Raw genomic sequence first — 20,239 nt, forward strand, 5'->3', positions numbered from 1 at the left:
CTGAAAATTCTAAATTAAAATTAAATACCAACAATTCAACAAATCAACTAAAGATTTAGATGTCTGATTCCTGTAAAGAATGTGGCAGCTAGGTTCATGGATGTTTGTTACTCAGATTTGATTTACTTGAGAGGGTTTTCTCGAGTCAATATGTACTTCATGTGAGTAGGCTAAAGAGAACCAGTTTACACTCTCATAAACTGTGCAATTGGTGTATTGGGGAGTTGGTTAGCTCAGTTGGCTGGATGGCTGGTTTGTGATGCAGAATGACGCGAACAGCGCAAGTTCAATTCCTGTACCAGCTGAGGTTATTCATGAAAGCCCATCTTCTCAACCTTGCCCCCTCCCAAGGTGTGGTGATCCTCAAGTTCAAACTATCACCAGTCAGCCTGTGGTCATCTGGGACTATGGTGACTTTACTTTAATGGTGTATTCTCAATGGGGAAGGGTGTAAATGCAGATAGCTTTTGTGGCGGGTTCTTATCTTCAGTTACAATTTTGCACATGAAGATAAAGTCACTGTAGGGTAGTTGTGGTAATGTGGTGAATTTGGCAGTTTTTAATCACTCCTCTCCTCCAAAAGGGAAAAAATCGGACCTCTCAGGGACAAAAGTGGGGACTTATGCTTGGAGCCCAAAGAAGTAGGGGAGATCCTAAATGAATACTTTGAGTCGGTATTCACAAAGGAGAGGGATGTGTTGACTGGGAGTGTCTCGGAGGGGAGTGTTGAACCGTTGGAGAAAATCTCCATTACAAAGGAGGAAGTGTTAGGTTTGTTAGAGAATATAAAGACTGACAAATCCCCAGGGCCTGATGGAATCTATCCAAGGCTGCTCAGGGAGACGAGAGGTGAAATCGTTGGGCCTCTGACGCAAATCTTTGTCTCGTCACTGGACGCAGGTGAGGTCCCAGATGATTGGAGGATAGCCAATGTGGTCCCGTTATTTAAGAAGGGTAGGAAGGATAACCCGGGTAATTATAGGCCGGTGAGCTTGACGTCCGTGGTGGGGAAGTTGTTGGAGAAGATTCTTAGAGATAGGATGTATGCGCATTTAGAAAGGAATAAACTCATTAACGATAGTCAGCATGGTTTTGTGAGAGGGAGGTCATGCCTCACTAACCTGGTGGTGTTTTTTGAAGAAGTGACCAAAATGGTTGATGAAGGAAGGGCCGTGGATGTTGTCTATATGGACTTTAGTAAAGCGTTTGACAAAGTCCCTCATGGTAGGCTAGTGAAAAAGGTTGGATCCCATGGGATAAAGGGGGAGGTGGCTAGATGGGTGGAGAACTGGCTTGGTCATAGAAGACAGAGGGTGGGAGTGGAAGGGTCTTTTTCCGGCTGGAGGCCTGTGACTAGTGGTGTACCGCAGGGCTCTGTATTGGGACCTCTGCTGTTTGTGATTTATATAAATGATCTGGAAGAAGGAGTAACTGGGGTGATCAGTAAGTTTGCGGACGACACAAAACTGGCAGGACTTGCAGATAGTGAGGAACATTGTCAGAGGCTACAGAAGGATATAGATAGGCTGGAAATTTGGGCAAGGAAATGGCAGATGGAGTTCAATCCTGATAAATGCGAAGTGATGCATTTTGGTGGGAATAATGTAGGGAGGAGCTACACGATAAATGGAAGAACCATAAAGGGTGTCGAGACGCAGAGGGACCTGGGTGTGCAAGTCCACAGATCTTTGAAGGTGACGTCACAGGTGGAGAAGGTGGTGAAGAAGGCATATGGCATGCTTGCCTTTATAGAACGGGGCATAGAGTATAAAAGTTGGGGTCTGATGTTGCAGATGTATAGAACGTTGGTTCGGCCGCATTTGGAATACTGCGTCCAGTTCTGGTCGCCACACTACCAGAAGGACGTGGAGGCTTTGGAGAGAGTACAGAGGAGGTTTACCAGGATGTTGCCTGGTATGGAGGGGCTTGGTTATGAGGAGAGATTGGGGAAACTGGGGTTGTTCTCCTTGGAAAGACGGAGGATGAGGGGAGACTTAATAGAGGTGTATAAAATTATGAAAGGCATAGATGGGGTGAACGGTGGGAAGCTTTTCCCCGGGTCGGTGGTGACGTTCACGAGGGGTCATAGGTTCAAGGTGAAGGGGGGGGGAGGTTTAACACAGATATCAGAAGGACATATTTTACACAGAGGGTCGTGGGGACCTGGAATGTGTTGCCGGGCAAGGTGGTGGAGGCGGACACACTGGGAACATTTAAGACTTATCTAGACAGCTATATGAACGGAGTGGGAATGGAGGGATACAAAAGAGTGGTCTAGTTTGGACCAGGGAGCGGCGCGGGCTAATTGTTCTTTGTTTCTCGTTTCAAGGCTTCATTCTATGATCATCTTGCTGGTGCCAGTACAGAGCGAGACTGCGGATAGTTGGGAACCTGTCTCGGGGGCAGGGAATTCAGATGGTGTTCGTAAAGCAGAAGTGGAAATGAATAGGGTTGGGAAGCATTTTCTGATCAGGGCCAGTGTGATCTCCTGGACTCGTTTCGATCGCCTCGGGGGGTCGGAGAGGAATTTCCCAGATTTCTTTTCCCCAAATTGGCCCTGGGGTTTTCACTCTGGGTTTTCGCCTCTCCCTGGAGATCACATGGTCTGGAATGGGGGGGTGGGGGTGAGTTAATAGGTTGTGATGAACAAAGCATCGTAGCTGTGAGGGACAGCTCGGTGGATAGGATATTGGTATGTAGATAGGCTGGAAAATTGGGCGGGGATCCTGGATTCAGGATTCAATCCTGGACCGGGGAGCGGCACGGGCTTGGAGGGCCGAAGGGCCTGTTCCTGTGCTGTATTGTTCTTTGTATGTTTTTTCAAAGAAATAAACTCACGCCCCCACTTCCACATGCTCCACTTATAAACAGAGGATATTTAGTCAGAGAAATGTCTATCTGATATAATTTTAACTATTTTAGCATCGCTATTGGAATACAAGTACTTTGTACATCTATTGCATCTGATAACCTTTTGTAACTCTTGATAAAATCATTGAATTTTATGGTGGATAAAGAGGCCATTTGGCCGAGAGGTTCAGTATCATGTCTTTCTGAAACTGACAAGAATTACACTCAAATAGATCTTGATATCTATTAGAGACTAGGAGAAAATGGGCAGGTGATTCTGGCTTTACTAAAAGAAAGTGTGTACCTGTAGGTACGATGGTCACATTACACTATAGTGTGGATATGGTTTTGTATAGGTAGAATTGAATAACACACTGTTTTTCTGACTATGTCAGGAGTAATTTGGAAGTATCTGCAGTCTGCGCCTTTAACATGTCCAATGTGGAGGATGTTTTCTCTAAAGGGAAATACATGCAGAGTGCTACTTTTGAACATTCCCACGTAAAATGGGTCAGATACAATGGACAAGTTCCAACACCTCGTCCTGGCTCAGTGAGTATTCATCACCATTCTGCTCTGTCTTTTGGTAATTTTAAATGAAATACAATGTCTGCCAGCTTGATGTGACAGCTGTAGGCTTCTTCAACAATGATAATTGCAAATTTGCAACTTGCCAGTTTAAATCTTTGTAAATGCAATTTAACAGCGATCTGTATAATTGTTTTTGTAGGTGTGGAACTTCAGTTGCCCAATCATGGGGCCTTGTAAAAGTTGCACGTGCTAGTGTTTTACTAACTTAGTGCCAAAGGGATCAACAATGTAAATAATTCAAGGTTACATGCAGATAATTTATTGGGTTTATTTGTGTACATTACCAAAAATACTGGGATTGCAATAATCAAAAAGTAAAGTGCTTCAATTTAAAGTTTTTTTTTTCTCCCCATTTTGTCAATTTTTATTCATGGGATGTGGGTATTGCTGGCTGGGCCAGCACTTGTTGCCCGCCCCTTGTTGCCCGCCCCTTGTTGCCCGCCCCTTGTTGCCCGCCCCTTGTTGCCCGCCTCTTGTTGCCCGCATTTAAGAGTCAACCACATTGCTGTGGATTTGGAGTCACATGGAGGCCAGACCTGGGAAAATCAAAAAGATTTCCTTCCCTAAAAGACATTGGTGAACCAGACTGGTTTTTATGACAATTGACCATGGTTTCACGATCATCATTAGACTTTTGATTCCAGATTTTTACTGAATTCAAATTTCACCATCTGCCATGGTGGGATTTGAACCCGGATCCCCAGAGGATTATCCTAGGTCTCTGGATTACTAGTCCAGCAAAAATACTACGATGCCACTACACCCCAGAAGCACAGAACAGTGATAGGCTGGTCATTAGTCTCCAGATTTGCAGAGTATTTTGTTCTTGTTTGAACTACGTAGTTATGGGTGTAAATAGTTAATATTGTAATGTTTTCATCATTCAATTTCTTCCTTCCTTTTCAGTGTATAAACAATGAGGCGAGAGCTTTGAATGTCAACAGCTCACTCATGTTACCTGACAAAACTCTCCAGTTTGTAAAAGATCACCCCCTGATGGCAGATCCAGTTAAACCCATTGGAAATAGACCTAAATTGGTGAAGAAGAATGCAAACTATATTCAGATTGTTGTGGACAGAGTTAGAGCACTTGATAAGAACCTCTACGATATTATGTTTGTGGGTACAGGTGAGTTCTTGTAAGAAGATGGAAATTTGAGTATTTTAAGGTGGGCACATACATCAATTGTATGCTGGGTTCAGGACGGAGACTTAATAAAATGTACAAGAGCTAGCGGAGCATATAAAAGGACAAAGCAATTACTTAAATAAGTACTTGTTGATGGAGGAATTCTTCACTAACACTTGGCAACATTTTGAACTTGAAAAGGAATTCTCTGGCGGCCTAAGCTTTGAGACTGTCAGGAGACTGAAACAAAACAATCTGGAAGCAAGCAACAGGCCAGTCAGCTTTGCGGCAGGAAGGAAGAATTAACCTTTCAGATGTAAACCCATCCTTGTGGAGAGGTTGTGGTCAGTGAATTTGATGCCCGTCTCTGCACAGGCCGCACAAGATGAGATTTTATAAGGCCCTGCAGAAGAGCCCTTTACACACCTATTTAAATATATTAATACTTTTTAAAGAAAATCATACAATGAAACTTCATGAATCTACCTATTTGTGATAATACTTCACCATAGAGTTACTCAATTATCTGCCTATTTGATGTAATTTGCCACTACATTCTCATTCACAACTTTCAGTCCATTTGTCACCCCTGTGCTTGCTGGCCTATATTGGCTAGTCCAGCTACACCTTAATTCTAAAATTCTTATCCTTGAGCTCAAAGCCCTCATCTCTCCTTATTTTGGTAACTTCATACAGCCCTCTGAGAACTCTGCATTCCTCCAACTTTTGTGCATTCCCAATTTCTATCTCTCTTCCATTGGTGGCTGTGCCTTCAGATTTCTGGGCCCTAAATGCTGGAATTCTCTTCATAAAACACTATTTCTTCCCCTGTTAAGTTTCTTAAACCTATCTCTTCCTGCTCCTATGTGATTGTGTAAACTTTAGTCTAATAATGCTCCTGTGAACTGCTTTGGGGCGTCTCTTTGCATTATAGATGCTGTATAAATGAAAGCTGATGTTGTATGAAACCTAGATTATTTTCTCTGTCTGCCCATCTCGTATTTTCGAATATATTTGTCCTCTTCTCCTAAATCCACCTGTGCCACATATCATTCCCTAACTGGCCGTGGAACAGACGGTCCACATTGAAACCTGCTGTAAGTCTGGAGAGAATTTTCTTTTAAAATTTTCAACCTGTTTGCTCAGAAAACCCTGACTGTGAAGATCAATTTGAGTATCACTGAGTTGCTTGGTTCCAAATTTCTCATTCTGTCTTGAGTCAATGCTACCAACTTAGTGGGGTAACTAGGAGTTGTAAGCAATGATGGATTGTATTGGTTTTTCATGTTTTGTTGCTGTGAAGTTCCCAGGTTTGCTGACGAGTTGGTTCAATATCAAACAGCCAGGGTTTGGCTTAATGGCTCCAGTGGCATGACTCCTAGAGAAAAGTGCTATTTTTTTTTGCTCTCCAGGTCCACCTATACAAAATGCTTAGGAAGATCAGACCAGACTTTAGCAGTGCGGCATTTAATTGCTAAAACAAGTAGCCCTTGAAGTTCAAGCGAAAATGAAGTTGAAAATATAACAAAATGAAACCTGTAAAATTGAAGTGAAAAAGCAGAGAAAAGGGATAATCGAACATTTAAGTTTTATAAAGAAAAAATTGCATTAATGAGCAACTTTCATGACCTCAATGTCCCAAAGTACTTTACAACGCACAAATGCTTTTTGAAGTGTAGTCACTTTTGTAGGAAACACAGCTGTCAATTTTTGGGAACAGCAACAATGTAATAATGTCTAGGAAATGTCTCTTTGTGATGTTGGCTAAGGGATAAATATTGGCCAGGACACTGGGGAGAACTCCCTGCTCTCCCTCAAATTAAGTGGAATTGGATCTTTTTATATTTACCCATCAGGGCAAACAGGGTCTCAGTTTAACATGCTACCTGAAGGAAGGCACTCCCTCAGTACTGCTCAGCCTTTTAACACTATATTGTGATGTATTGCATTGCAGTTTAAAACTACTCCTGATTTGTGTGGAGGCCTTTAACAGAAAGTTTTTCCATCATTATAGCATGTAAACTGATTTTTCTTCAACCATGGTACAAAAAGCAGTCATTACTTTTTAGTTTTACTTTTTAGTTTTTGGTATGTTCCTGAGTTGATTGGGTTAGGTCTCTGGTAGTAAGGGCTTGTGGAGGGAACTAGAAAGGAACTTGTTAAGGATAAAATGGTATTGTACTGGGACTTGCCCATTCAGCAGTTGAACTGAGATCTCTTTGGTTTGGGGATTGGTGAATGTTTGGCTTCCCCCAAAAATTCCCTGCACCTTCTGGTGCTTGCCAAGAAATAAACTGAAAACACGTCAACCCAAGGAAAGTGGAATTAATGTTGCTCCCCCCTGACCCCGAGTCCTGAACAGATATGGGCTAAACAAAGCAACAATGATAAAGTTATACAAAACCGGAAGTGTAAACATGCAGACAATTTGCGAGTTCTGATGCCAGAATAATGGAAACACAAGGTTTTGTTTACAGGTGGTGAAAATGGGTGTTCTAAAATGTACATGTGTTTTTTCAGATAAAGGATTATTGCACAAAGCGATTAACTATGATAATGAAATGCACATAATTGAAGAATTGCAGATTTTTCCTGACTCTGAGCCCGTGCTGACATTGCTCTTATCCAAAGGGGTAAGTATAAACTACTTTATGGTATGTTTGTGCCAAGATTAGAAAAATGAAGATAATCTGGCACAGGAGCCTGAGTTGCATCATTAACACATTTTGAGAGCATTATTATGATACCATTTTATGTGGCACCAGGCGTACTAAGAAGAATTGGATCTTTACAGCCAACATTAAATTTCGTAAATGGTCATTTTTGTTTTTGGATTAAACTTCCGTTCAACATATTTGTCATGTCTCCCTAGCTCTGTTATCTTCAGCCTTAAAACCATCTAGGAACTCTATTTTCCTTCAGTCTGACTGCTCCCACATACCTGGTTTCCTTTGTCCCTCCATTTTCAACCATGCCATTAGTTATCTAAGCACCAAGCTCTGAAATTCCCTCCCTAGACCCCTCCGCAACCTTAGCACACACTCGTCTTGAAGGAATGCCTTAAAACCTACTTTATTGGCCACAAATCAAGGTATCTTATGTGGATCAGTGCTTCTGTGAAGCACTTGGGATTTTTAGTACATGAAAGATGCTATATTAAATGCTGGTTGTCTTTAAAATTTTTGTTTAAATATTTGCAGCAGAACTTTGAAAAATTGATTTATTTTTTTCTTCGCGATCCTACAGTGCAAAAGAGACCATTTGGCTCATTGAGTCTGCACCGACTCTGACAGAGAATCTTACCCAGACCCTATCCCCCACCCTATTCCACAGATTAAAAATCCTCCAAGAAAATATTCCTCCTCCTCTCCAAATTATGGCTCCTGCTCTGTTCAAGACCGCGAGAAACTACAAAGGGTTGCGAACAAAACCCAGTCCATCACTCAAACCAGCCTCCCACCTATTGACTCTGTCTACACTTCCCACTGCCTCAGAAAAGCAGCCAGCATAATTAAGGACCCCAGACATTCTCTCTTTCACCTTCTTCCATCGGGAAAAAGATACAAAAGTCTGAGGACACATCAACTGACTTGGAGCAGTTTCCCTGCTGCTGTTGGAGTTTTGATGGACCTACCCTGCATTAAGTTGATCTTTCTCTACACCCTAGCTATGACTGTAACACTAAATTCTGCACTTTCTCCTTTCTTTCTCTATGTATGGTTTGCTTTGTCTATATTGCGTGCAAGAAACAATACTTTTCGCTGTATATTAATACATGTGCCAAATCAAAATTAAATGTGAGATTCCAACTTTTTAAACTGCCCTAGGCCTAGACTACCCCATAACAGGGAGTATCACCTCAACCTTCCATCTTGTCAAGTCCCCTCGGGATATTATGATTCAATAAGATAACTTCTTTCTTTCTTCTAAACTCCAATGGGTGAAGGTCCAATTTGCCTTTATAAGATAACCACTTCATTACAGGAATCAGCTGAGTGAACCTTCTCTGAACTGTTTCTAATGCAGAAATATCCTTCCTTAAATAAGGAGACCTAAACTATACACTGTAATCCAGATAGAGCCGAAGGCTCTATACAGCTGCATCAACACTTTTTTACTTTTATACTTGATTCCCCTTCTAATAAATGCCAGCACTCCATTTATCTTCCTAATCACTTGCAGCACATACCAACTTTTTGTGGTTCGTGTACCAAGACATCCAGATCCCTCTACTGTAGAGTTGTATATCTCAATTCAAATGTATACGGTCTTTCTGTTCTCCCTGTCAAAGTAGACAAGTTCACATTTTTAAATATACTCTATCTGTCTTTTGTCCACTCCCTTAACCTACCTAAATCCCTTTGGAGGTTATGTCCTATTGACAACTTACTTTCCTACCTATCTTTGTGTCATCAGCAAATTTAGCAACTGTACATTCAGTCCCTTCATTCAAGTCACTGACATAGATTGTAAATAGTTGAGGCCCCAGCACTGATCCCTGTGGCATTGCTTGCCATCTGAATATGACCCGCTTATACCCATTCTCTGCTTCCTGTTAGCTAACCAACCCTCTGTCCACACTATGTTCTCCCCTACACCATGATCTCTAATGTTTTGAAGTAACCATTGATGTGGCACCTTATTGAATGCTCTTTTGAAATCCAAGTACACCACATCAATATCCACCTTGCTTGTTACTACTTCAAAGAATGCCAATAAATTAGTGAAACAACATTTCACTTTTAGAAAACCATGCCTGATTCTATTATAATTTTCTAAATGTCCTGCATTCCTCCTTAATAAAGGCATTTTCTCCAAAACAGATATTGGACTAACTGGCCTTTACTTTCCTGCTTTGGCTTCTGGCATAGAGGAGTTAGGTTAATGATTTTCCAATCTGCTGGGACCTTTCCACAATCTAGAGAATTTTGGAAGTTCCCAATCAATATGTTACTATTTGTGCAGACATTTCTGTTAAGACCCTAAGATGGAAGCCATCAGATTCCCGGGATTTGTCAGTCTTTAGTTCTAATGGTTTCCTAATATATTTTCCCTGGTAATGGTTGTTCTAAGTCTTTCCCTTTTTACCTCTTGATTTTCAAGAATTTTTGTTTGTATCCTTGACGTTGAAGATGGATACAAAATACCTGTTCCTCATTTCTGCCATTCTGGCACAACAACTGGATCCTCCCCATTCCTGCGTCTGAAGCTCAGACTCCAGTTCACCATCTCTGAGCTGAAGTTTCCCAAGCTGCAGATGTGGTTGCTGTGGATCACTGGCATCCAGGATATCCGATATTCTGCAGCTGCAACATATAAAAACACACTTGCCTGCCTTGAAGACTGTGGCTTCAGTTGATGCAGCTGTGTTGAGTAATGAATCATATCTGCAGTACAGATTTAAACAGAAGCATAGGCAATCCAAGGCCAGAGATTTGTATACACGTGGGGGGGGTGGAATACTATCCTCAATCCCACTGCCAGTCCATTTTTGTTCATGCTGTGAGCATTGCTGGCAAGGCCAGCTTTTGTTCCCCAACCCTTAAGATCTTTGAAAAGGTGGCGGTGAGCTGCTGCCTTGGGCCACAGAAGTCAATGTAGTGTTATTAAAAATGGTCCAGATTTTGATGTTGATGAGTGATATATTTCCAAGTCAAGATAATATGTGGTCTCGAATGGAACCTTCAGGTGGTGATGTTTGTATGTGCTTGATGACCTTGTTTTTCTAGACAGTAGAGGTTGTAGGTTTTTAAAAAGTGCTGTTGAAGGGACCTTGGTGAGTTTCTGTAGTTCATCACATAATGGTGCATCCTTTGTGATGGAGGAAGTGATGTTTAAGGTGGTGGATTGGGTCCAAATTGAACAGGCTGTCTTGTCATGGATGGTGTTGAGTTTCAAATGTTGTTGATGTTGCACTTGTCCACGCAAGTAGGGAGATTTTCATCACACCCCTGACTTGTGCCTTGCAGATGATGGAAAGGACTTTTGGAAAGTGGAGCCAGGAAGTGCCATAACTTGTCCTGCTCTTGTAACTGCAGTGTTTATGTTGCTTGTCCAGTTAAGTTTCTGGTCAGTTGTGGTCCTCTGGATGTTGAAGGCTTCTCCAGTGATAAGAGTGCCATTGAATGTCAAAGGGAGATGGTTAGATTTTCTCTTGTTGGAGATGGTCATTAGTTAGCATGCCAATGTCTGAGGAGTTGTGAATGGAACTGACCACTGTGCAATAATCAATTCCACTTCTGACTTGATGATGGAAGGAAGATCATTAATGAAGCAGCTGAAGATGATTGGACATAGAAGATGATTGGATTTGGGACGCTATCCTGAGGAGCTCCGAAGTAATTTCCTGAGGTTGAGATGACTGATCTTCAACACCCATAGTCATCTTCCTTTATTCTAGGCATGACTCCAGCAGTGGAGAATTTTTCTTCCTCTTCCCATTAACTTTGGTTTCACGAGAGCTCCTTTAGAGGTTAAATGCTGCCTTGTTAAGTCACTCTTGCCTCACCTCAAACTTCTTTGTCTCAAAAAGCCCAAACTAATAGATAGAAAAATATCTGCTCAATGCAGAAAAATCCAGAACTGGGAATTTTCAAGGTATGATTTTGATTTTTAACATTCCATGCTACTTTGATCTCTGCCATCAACGTTTGATTATATTTGGTAGTCATAATCTTCCTACAGCTCAACAACACTAGTTTAAATTAATATTCTTATTCATTTTAATTGATGTTTGACCTTTCTACTTGTAGGACAAAAAGCAACTTTACGCAGGGTCTCATTCCAACGTTGTTCAAGCTCCTGTTGCCTTTTGTGAAAAGTACAGAACTTGTACGGATTGCATTTTGGCGAGAGATCCCTATTGTGCCTGGAACCCCCAAAACAAAATCTGCATCTGGATTACGGAAGATGATATCGATGAGAGGTCTGTGGATTTAACATAAAGTATCTTAAATTTGTGTAGCTATTTTAGGTAACAAATAGGTCGTCTTGAGGATGCTCTGTAGTGTAGTTTTTGAAGTTTGCCATTGTCTTGCTGTGCAAAGTCATTATTGTGCAGCAGGTTTATTGTAGTATATCACATGGTGAACTCAATCAACTTATTACTTACCTTATTGATTCTAAAAGATGCAGGTCCCTGATATATTTAAAATAGTGTTTATCTAGCTCTAACTCCTTGTGTCCCAGAATCACCACCCAGTTGATGAATCAAAGTTGGTTCTTGTAGTTTAAATACAATCAAATGTCCATTCAAATTATGCAAATTAAATAATTTTGCATGTTGCAACTTCATAGCATACAAGATCATTTGAATTAAGTGACTTTGAATCAAATTGTGGATTATACAGTGGCTTTTCTCCTATGTTCCACAATAGATTTCCATTTCTAGTATTCATTTAAGATGCAGTTACTTTTTTTTCTCTCCTTTTAAAAATATCCTTTCTGCATGATTTTTCTCCCCCTTGTCTATTACAGTGGATTTGGAATCCATGCTGAAACTGCCTTTGGAGTATCATTGCTGAGGGAGGTTTTAACTGCTGCTGAACAAATGGACATTGTGTGTGATCTAGATCTAGCTCCCTGATCTCAGGCACTGAAGTTACAGTCTATGTTAAACTGCTTCATAGACATCTCCTTTGACCCTCATGCAAATATCAGCCAGCATCCCTCCCAACACAGCAGTGAAACAGAAGCCTATTACCATTTCTTTTTTTAAATGTCAAAGCTTTTGCAGTGTGCTGAAAAACAAAATACTTTTCCACTTTTCCACATTGTATAGACTTTTCTTCTGGTTTATCACAGAATATTGGAAACTTGTAATTCCATAGGGGTTAGGGTTAGGGTTATGATGATTTCTATTATTATTTGTCTGTCTGCCTTGCCCCCAAACCCTCACCACATCCTAACTGGACCCGAAACTCCCCAATGCTTTTCTTGTTGATTGTCTTTATTGAGCAGCCCAGGTGCAATGGTTCCGTGGGAGCAGAGTAAAACTAGAAATCCAATGATACAACTCTTTCTCTGAATTTATCAGCAGCAGCTAAAAGTTTCCATGCCCAAGGGAAGTTTCAAATTTGGATCCCAGCTCGAAATAAAAGGGCCGGCCTGTGTGGTAAAACCACACTTATACAGTAAATGGCAGAACTCTTGGGAGTATTGAAAGGCAAAGGGATCTGGGTGTACAGGTACACAGGTCACTGAAAGTGGCAATGCAGGTGGCGAAGGTAGTCAAGTAGGCATACGGCATGCTTGCCTTCATCGGCCAGGGTATTGAGTTTAAAAATTGGCAAGTAATGTTGCCACTTTATAGAACCTTAGTTAGGCCGCACTTGGAATATAGTGTTCAATTCTGGTAGCCACACTACCAGAAGGATGTGGAAGCTTTGGAGAGGGTATAGAAAAGATTTACCAGGATGTTGCCTGGTATGGAGGGCATTAGCTATGAGGAGAGGTTGGAGAAACTTGGTTTGTTCTCATTGGAGCGACGGAGGTTGAGGGGAGACCTGATAGAAGTCTACAAGATTATGAGAGGCATGGACAAGAGTGGATAGTCAGAAGCTTTTTCCCAGGGTGGAAAAGTCAATTACTAGGTGGCATAGGTTTAAGGTCCGAGGGGCAAGTTTTAAAAGAGATGTACGAGGCAGATTTTTTACAGAGTGGTGGGTGCCTGGAACTTGTTGCCGGGGGAGGTAATGGAAGCGGATACGGTAGTGATTTTTAAGGGGCGTCTTGACAAGTACATGAATGAGATGGGAATAGAGGGATATGGTCCCCGGAAGCGTAGAGGGTTTTAGTTAAGACGGGCGGCATGGTTGGTGCAGGCTTGGAGGGCTGAAGGGCCTGTTCCTGTGCTGTAATTTTCTTTGTTCTTTGTTCTTTCCCAGGCATTTCTAACACATCTACTTGTCAATTATGTCTACTTTCCATTTTAACTATTTCACGTTATCTGTGGTTCAATAGCCTTTTATTTCCCCACTTAATCAAAATGCTATGGAGACAAGCCCATATCAGAGACGTGAGCATGTAACCTAGGCTGACACTCCAGTGCAATAGTGAGGGAGTGCTACATTGTGAGTGTCATTTTCCAGATGACATTTGGCCCAGGCTTCCCCTTCAGGTGAATGTAAAACATCCTGTGACATGATTGGAAGAAAAGTAGGGAGCTCTACCTGGTGTCCCGGCCAATATTTACCCCTCAATCAACATTGCAAAAACAGATTATCTGGTCATTATCAGGTTGCTATTTGTGGGACCTTACAGTGAGCTAATGGGCTGGCACATTTCCCAGGTTACAGCAGCGACTATATTTCAAAAGTAATTAATTGGCAGTAAAGTGCTTTGGTATGTCTTGAGGTTGTGGAAAGCACTATATAATTATAAAGGAATTTTTACTCAGTATAAATGTAAAGCCCAGGGGATTAAAGGTTTTTGGCAAGTGACGTGCTAGATCTAAGACTTTATATTTGTGTAGTATTGTACTATCTTCCCTAAACGTTTTCACCTAATATATACTGAGGTTGATTCCAATTGTTAATTATGGATCTGAATTGTTTTATTTCCACAGCAATTTGATGCAGAATCTAAATGGAACTGCAGCTGTCTGCAGGACTGAAGATGGTATGTGGACAAATGCTTTTCATTCCTCTGCATGTGTTTTAATTGTCATTACACTAACCGTTTAACATGTTCCAGAAACCTAGATTTGATAACAGATGGGTAAAATCTTGGTTAATGCAGTTCTAAAGGTACTAAAGAATTAATGAATGAATCATCTTTTATCATTACTCTTGTGCATCAATAAGCTGGAACACCCTAATGATCCACATCTACATTGCCTGTCAGAAACCTAATCAAATATTGGGAAACTCTAACAGAAAGATACACTTAAATGAAATAAATTTGGGAAGCTGCAATGACACAATACCTTGGAGCATCAGAAAGTAGCGTGTATATTTCCATCTAGGATTTTTTTTTATTCATTCATGCGGTGTGAGCGTCACCGAAAAGACCAACATTTGTTGAACCAGCCCTATTTGCCCTTAAGAAGATGGCTGTTCACTACCGTCATGAACTGTTGCAGCCCTTGTGGAGTAAATACACCCAGAGTGCTGTAAGGAAGGAAATTGCAAGGTTTTGACCCAGTGACAGTGAAGGAATGGTTCAGATCAAGATGGTGTGTCTCTTGGAGGGAAACTTGCAAGTGCTGGTGTTCCCATGTGTCTGGCCCTTGTCCCTCCATGTGGCAGCAGGTTTGGAAGACGCTGTTGAAGGAGCCTTGGTGCGTTGCAGCAATGGATCTTGTAGATGTGGGACACACTGCTGCCCCTGTGCATCGATGGTGGAGGGCATCAGTTTTTAAGGTAGTGGGTAGAGTGCCAATCACGTTGCTTTGCCCTGGATGGCATTGAACACATTGAATGTTGATGGAGCTGCACTCACCCAAGTAGAAGTGGAGAGTATGTTCCCAATGATGGGGCAGTCCAGAACTAAGGGTCATTGTTTGAGGATAAGAGGTAAACCTTTTGGGACTGAGGTGAGGAGAAATGTCTTCACCCAGAGGGTGGAGAATGTGTGAAATTCACTATCACAAAGTAGTTGAGGCCAGAATATTGTGATTTGAAGAAGAAATTAGATATAGCCCTTGGGGCTAAAGGAATATGGGAGGAAAGCGGAATCAGGATATTGAATTTGATCAGCTATGATCAAAATTAATGGTGGAGCAAGCAAGAAGGGCCAAATGGCCTACTCCTGCTTCTATTTTCTATATTTCTAATCTATCGCACTTCTGGCTAGTGCCTTATAAATGGGGGACAGACTTTGCAGAGTCGGGAGATAAGTTACTTGCTGCAGAATTACCAGTCTCTGCCCTGCTCTTGTAACGACAGCATTTGTATGTCTGGTTCAGTTAAGTTTCTGGTTAATGGTAACCTGCAGGATGTTGATGGGAGATTTGTGATGGTATTGTCGTTGGATGTCAGGGAGAGATGGTTAGATTATTCCTTGTTGGGGATGGTCGTTGTGCGATACTTATGGGATGCGAATGTTATTTGTCACCTGTCAGCCCAAGCCTGATTGTTGTTCAGATATTGTTGCATGCACACTTTATAGTGGAAACAACATCATCTGAAGAGCCAAAGTGGAGCCAAGAGTGTTTCAAGAACTGAAGTACCTACCCTGTCTAGACTCCATATGAGTGGAACTGGAAAATGTGCAATCATCAGTGAACATTCTTCACTTCTGACCTTATTTTGAAGGGACGATTATTGATGAAGCAGCTGAAGACGGTCGGGCCTGAGACACCACCCTGAGGAATTCCTGAACTCTTGTCCTGGGCCTGAGATGATTGGCTTGCAATATCCATAACTATTTTCCTTTGCGCTGGACATGACTAACCATTGGTGAGTTTCCCCTGATTCCCATGCCAAAGTCGGTCAAACTCTGCCTTGATGGCAAGGGCAGTCACTCTCACCTCGCCTTTGGAATTCAGCTCTTTTAGCCCTTGCTTGGACCAATGCTTTAATGAGATCTGGAGCTAAATGGCCCTGCTGGAACCCAAACCATGTATCAATGAGCAGTTGATTGCTATCAAGTTGCACTTACACAGCAATGTCATTGACACTCGCATTCTTTGATAATTGAGAGTAAACTGAGAGAACAATAATTGACCAGGTTGCATTTGTCCTGCATTTTGTGGCCAGAACAATTTTGTGGATTTGGGCCAATTTTCTGTTCTTGGGAAGATGCTAGTGTTGTAGATGCACTGGAACAGCTTGGCTAGGGGTGCAGAAATTTCTTGAGTACAAGTCTTCAGTGCTGCATCTGGGATGTTGTCAGGGCCTTGGCTGTTAGTGCATTCAGCTGTTTCTTATATCACGTGGAGTGAATAGAATTGACTGGCACCTGTGAAGCTGGGGACCTCGGGAGGAAAATGTGATGGATCAGGCACATGACATTGTCGACTAAAAATGGTTGCAAATGTTTCAGCTGCGTCTTTTCCACTGATGTACTGGGTTCACCCATCATTGAGGATGGGATGTTCATGGAGCCGCCTCCTCTGGTTAATTGTCCACCTGGTTGGAATGGACATGTGGTTGGACTTTAACCTGGTGTTGTTAAAACTCTTACTGTAATTGTCCACCACCATTTATGACTGGATGTGGCATTCGATCCCTAAACTGAGTTTCAAATCTGGTCCTGGCTGCTTGTGGATTAATTATCCTCCTGGTGGGGAGAAAGAAAATTTGTAAGTAAACTGATGCCCAGTTGCTGTCATCTGCTACTGACTAATTTCAGAATGATTGTGCAGACTCTCCAGGAGTAACTAGCCTATCTGTTTCCAGTTTGTGTATAGTATAGGGACATCTCTAAGGTAGAATCTACCTAGCAAATTTTTTTAAAAATTAGAAAATTTTTCTGTGAAAGCAGAGTTTAAAACGGCACAGTGGTTAGCACTGCTGCCTCATGGCACCAGGGTTCAATTCCGGCCTTGGGTGGCTGTCTGTGTGGAGTTTGCATGTTGTCTCTGTGTGGGTTTCCTCCGGGTGCTCCGGTTTCCTTCCACAGTCCAAAAGTGTGCAGGTTAGGTTTATTGGCGAAGCTAAATTGCCCCTTAAGTGGACGAGCAGGGTAAATAAGTGGGGTTACAGGGATAGGGCCTGGGTGGGATTGTTGGTGCAGACTCGATGGGCCGAATGGCCTCCATCTGCACTGTATGGATTCTAATAAATATACTTATTTATTTTTCCCTTAAAATCTACTGTTTTAAAATCATGGCATAAAGCTGCTACAGTAAGAAGTTTAACAACACCAGGTTAAGCTAAAACAGAGGTGGTCAGTAGGCAAGGCTGCTTTGATAAAGAATTCAAACTTGTGATTTTTTAAATGGAAATATCTTAACCTGAAATAGTCTAACCAGGAATATCTATTATGTTTCTAAGTATGGAAATTAAAATTGTCATTAAGATATTTCGAGTTCTCCATGAATGTCATGGTTGGGTCACTAAATCAGTGAGTCTTCAGAAGTAGGTTCATCCAGTATCTTTGATCATAGACAATTCAGTCTTTAATCCCAGCATTGACTGACCTTGTGTGCTGAAAAACCCAAGCTTTGAGAGCAACACCCGGTTACAGTGAAGGCAGGTGGAGAAACTGTGTTGATGGACATGTGTAAATGTTTTAATTCTTTTCATTTCTCAGCTCATTTAAAATCAAACCTATAGATATTAGATGCATGCGGATATCAAAAGTAGTTTAACGAACACAATTTAATGAATTGTGGAATAAATGACTCAAAATTGTTAATATTTATAATGCAGCTGAACTGAAAATCGCTATTTTGGAATTTTTCATAGAATCCCACAGTGCAGAAGGAGGCCATTCAGCCCATCGAGTCTGCACCGGCCACAATCCCACCCAGGCCCTATCCCCATAACCCCATGCATTTACCCTAGCTAGCTCCATTGACACTCAGGGGAAATTTAGCATGGCCAATCCAACTAACCCGGGTGTACATTTCCTACAGTTGAGTTCCACTTAAATTTTGAATGTTCATGTGGAATATTTGACAGTATTATCAAAGCTGAAAGAAAATGACGTGATTTTTTTCCCCCTGTATTTTATAGTGGAATCTATATCATTTGAAGAACGCAAAGTGGAGCCAAAAGAGTTTCAAGAGCTGAAGTGCCTACCTATGTCTAGCCTGGCTAAAGTTACATGGAAGTTAAATGACAATTCTCTAAGTGAGAATTCAAAATATCGGATTGTTCAAAACAATTTTCTGATTTTCTCTGTTACTGAAGAGGATTCTGGCACCTATGATTGTTGGACAGTAGAAACTGTGAAGGGACGCCTGTATGAACAGCTGGTGAAAAGGTATTCTCTGATCGTAGAGGGCCCAACTAAAGTTCTAACAACTTCCCCAACTGTGCCATTTACCAAAATGGAAGGTAATTCTGCAACAACTCAGACAAGCACAGATAAAGAACGAAGGTCTCCTCACACTGTCACGTCCCAGATTCAAACTGATGTGTTCACTTCAACTGTGTCGTACACTTCAACTCCCACATTCACAATCTCTACATTGTTAATTTCAGGAGTAGAGGCTTTCAGTGAGCCTTCGACGGATGAAAGAAAGTATAAGATGGCATTAACTTTCCTTGTGGCAATGACACTTCTTTTCCTGATGCTACTTGGTTACAATTGTTACATGAAATACTTGCCGGGTCCTTGTCTGAAAGCACGCATGTGCATAGTCAGTGATGGGAAGAAGCCAGAATTAGATTATGATATGTCTGAGGAGCTGGTAAAACAGCAGGCAGTGAAAATCAATTGGGATAATAAAGGCAGTGGGCAGATAGCTGCTGGGGACAGGGGTTATGAAACTGAATCAGACTGTGGGAATGGAAAAATTCCAAATGCAGAGAAATCACAAGAGCTCAAGCAAATCCAAGAAAACCACTCCATTGGTCCCATTGATCCAGAGAAAGATATAGATATTCCAGATATTAAATACATTGATGAGGAGGCCCAGAGTCTTTGTTAGCATTTTTTGGTATTGCTTAAAGTCAGAAAAGCTGATTGCAAAGTGTGAGAACAGAAAGCTCGGCAAAAAAGGAAATCATGAAATGCTTTGAAAGATTTTCAGTCAGGCAAAATAAGTTAGAAAATGGTGTTAAAAGCAAATATCAATCTCATGTTCAACCTGCATTATATTCAGCAATCTCCACAATAGTTTTCAAATGTGCTCAATATACTGGTCATTTGAGTTTCATTCCAAATTGGAAATTATTAATTTATCAAATTGGTAAATCTTCAAAGTGCTGTCCAAATTGGAGCATAAATCTTTTTTTGCATATACTGTATATGTAGTATTATATTGCACTGAAAATTTGAGTAATATGTTAGAAATAATAGTAGCTTATTGCTGCATCTAATGTAGGTTGATGCCTTTGTTTAAGCTAACATTGTACAGCACCTCAGGGATCAGAGCATTAATAATAGATCTGTGTGTTTTCTTTAGCTTGTCTCTTGAGAAGAATTGAGGAAAGGATATGTTATACAGACTTTGGGTAGCTTTAGATTGTGTGTGTTGCAATGAAACATGGAGGTCCATGAGACTGTGATTAACAGAATTAATGCATTTTAAAAGGAAAAAAAAAATGTACGTTATTAAAATGCTGTTACTGAGCCATGGCCATTGCATAGGGCCTAGTTGCAAAGACTTTTCATACCAGTGGAAGATTCTTGATACTCATCTGAGCATTGTATCATCTGTAGCCACATTGCCACAAATGAATTTTAACCAGTGTGGCATGGGACAAAGAATATACCATGGACACAAAAAAAATTGGTTGGCTGCATCCTTTAACAAGCGGATTCTTACAGGCTGCAAAGTTGTTTGCTCTTTGAATCTGGATTTTGTAAAAGCCTGATCTGATGGACTTTGGAGGGACTGACGAAGCAGCATTGGAACCTGTGTTTTGCTGCTATGTATGTTCAATTGTTTTAGTAACCTACTGAACTGCTATTGAGAATAAGAGCAACTGGTGCAATTAACCAGCTTTTTAATCTCTCACTGCTATGGCAGCAATGTACATTTTGTTTGAATTTTATGTATAACTCATTTCATTTTGTTTTCTGGCATCTTTATTTGCTACTGTGTATATAAGC

General features: G+C 41.2%; 1 protein-coding gene across 5 annotated transcripts in view; it reads left to right on the top strand.

Annotated features, from left to right (window-relative positions):
* Positions 1-20,239, top strand: part of LOC144494879 (semaphorin-4D-like) — a 191,104-nt gene that overhangs the window by 140,503 nt on the left and 30,362 nt on the right. For 4 of the 5 annotated variants that reach the window (XM_078214380.1, XM_078214378.1, XM_078214377.1 and 1 more), the window contains 6 exons: positions 3,246-3,402; positions 4,348-4,570; positions 7,091-7,203; positions 11,323-11,495; positions 14,136-14,188; positions 18,193-18,516. In XM_078214380.1, the coding sequence (XP_078070506.1) occupies positions 3,246-3,402; positions 4,348-4,570; positions 7,091-7,203; positions 11,323-11,495; positions 14,136-14,188; positions 18,193-18,516 (1,043 nt within the window). Of the gene's footprint in view, positions 1-3,245; positions 3,403-4,347; positions 4,571-7,090; positions 7,204-11,322; positions 11,496-14,135; positions 14,189-18,192; positions 19,903-20,239 lie in introns of those variants that run through there. The other variant, XM_078214376.1, reaches the window with a different exon arrangement.

The sequence above is a fragment of the Mustelus asterias genome, chromosome 6 (genome assembly GCF_964213995.1).
Source record: "Mustelus asterias chromosome 6, sMusAst1.hap1.1, whole genome shotgun sequence".
In the NCBI taxonomy this organism is placed as follows: domain Eukaryota; kingdom Metazoa; phylum Chordata; class Chondrichthyes; order Carcharhiniformes; family Triakidae; genus Mustelus; species Mustelus asterias.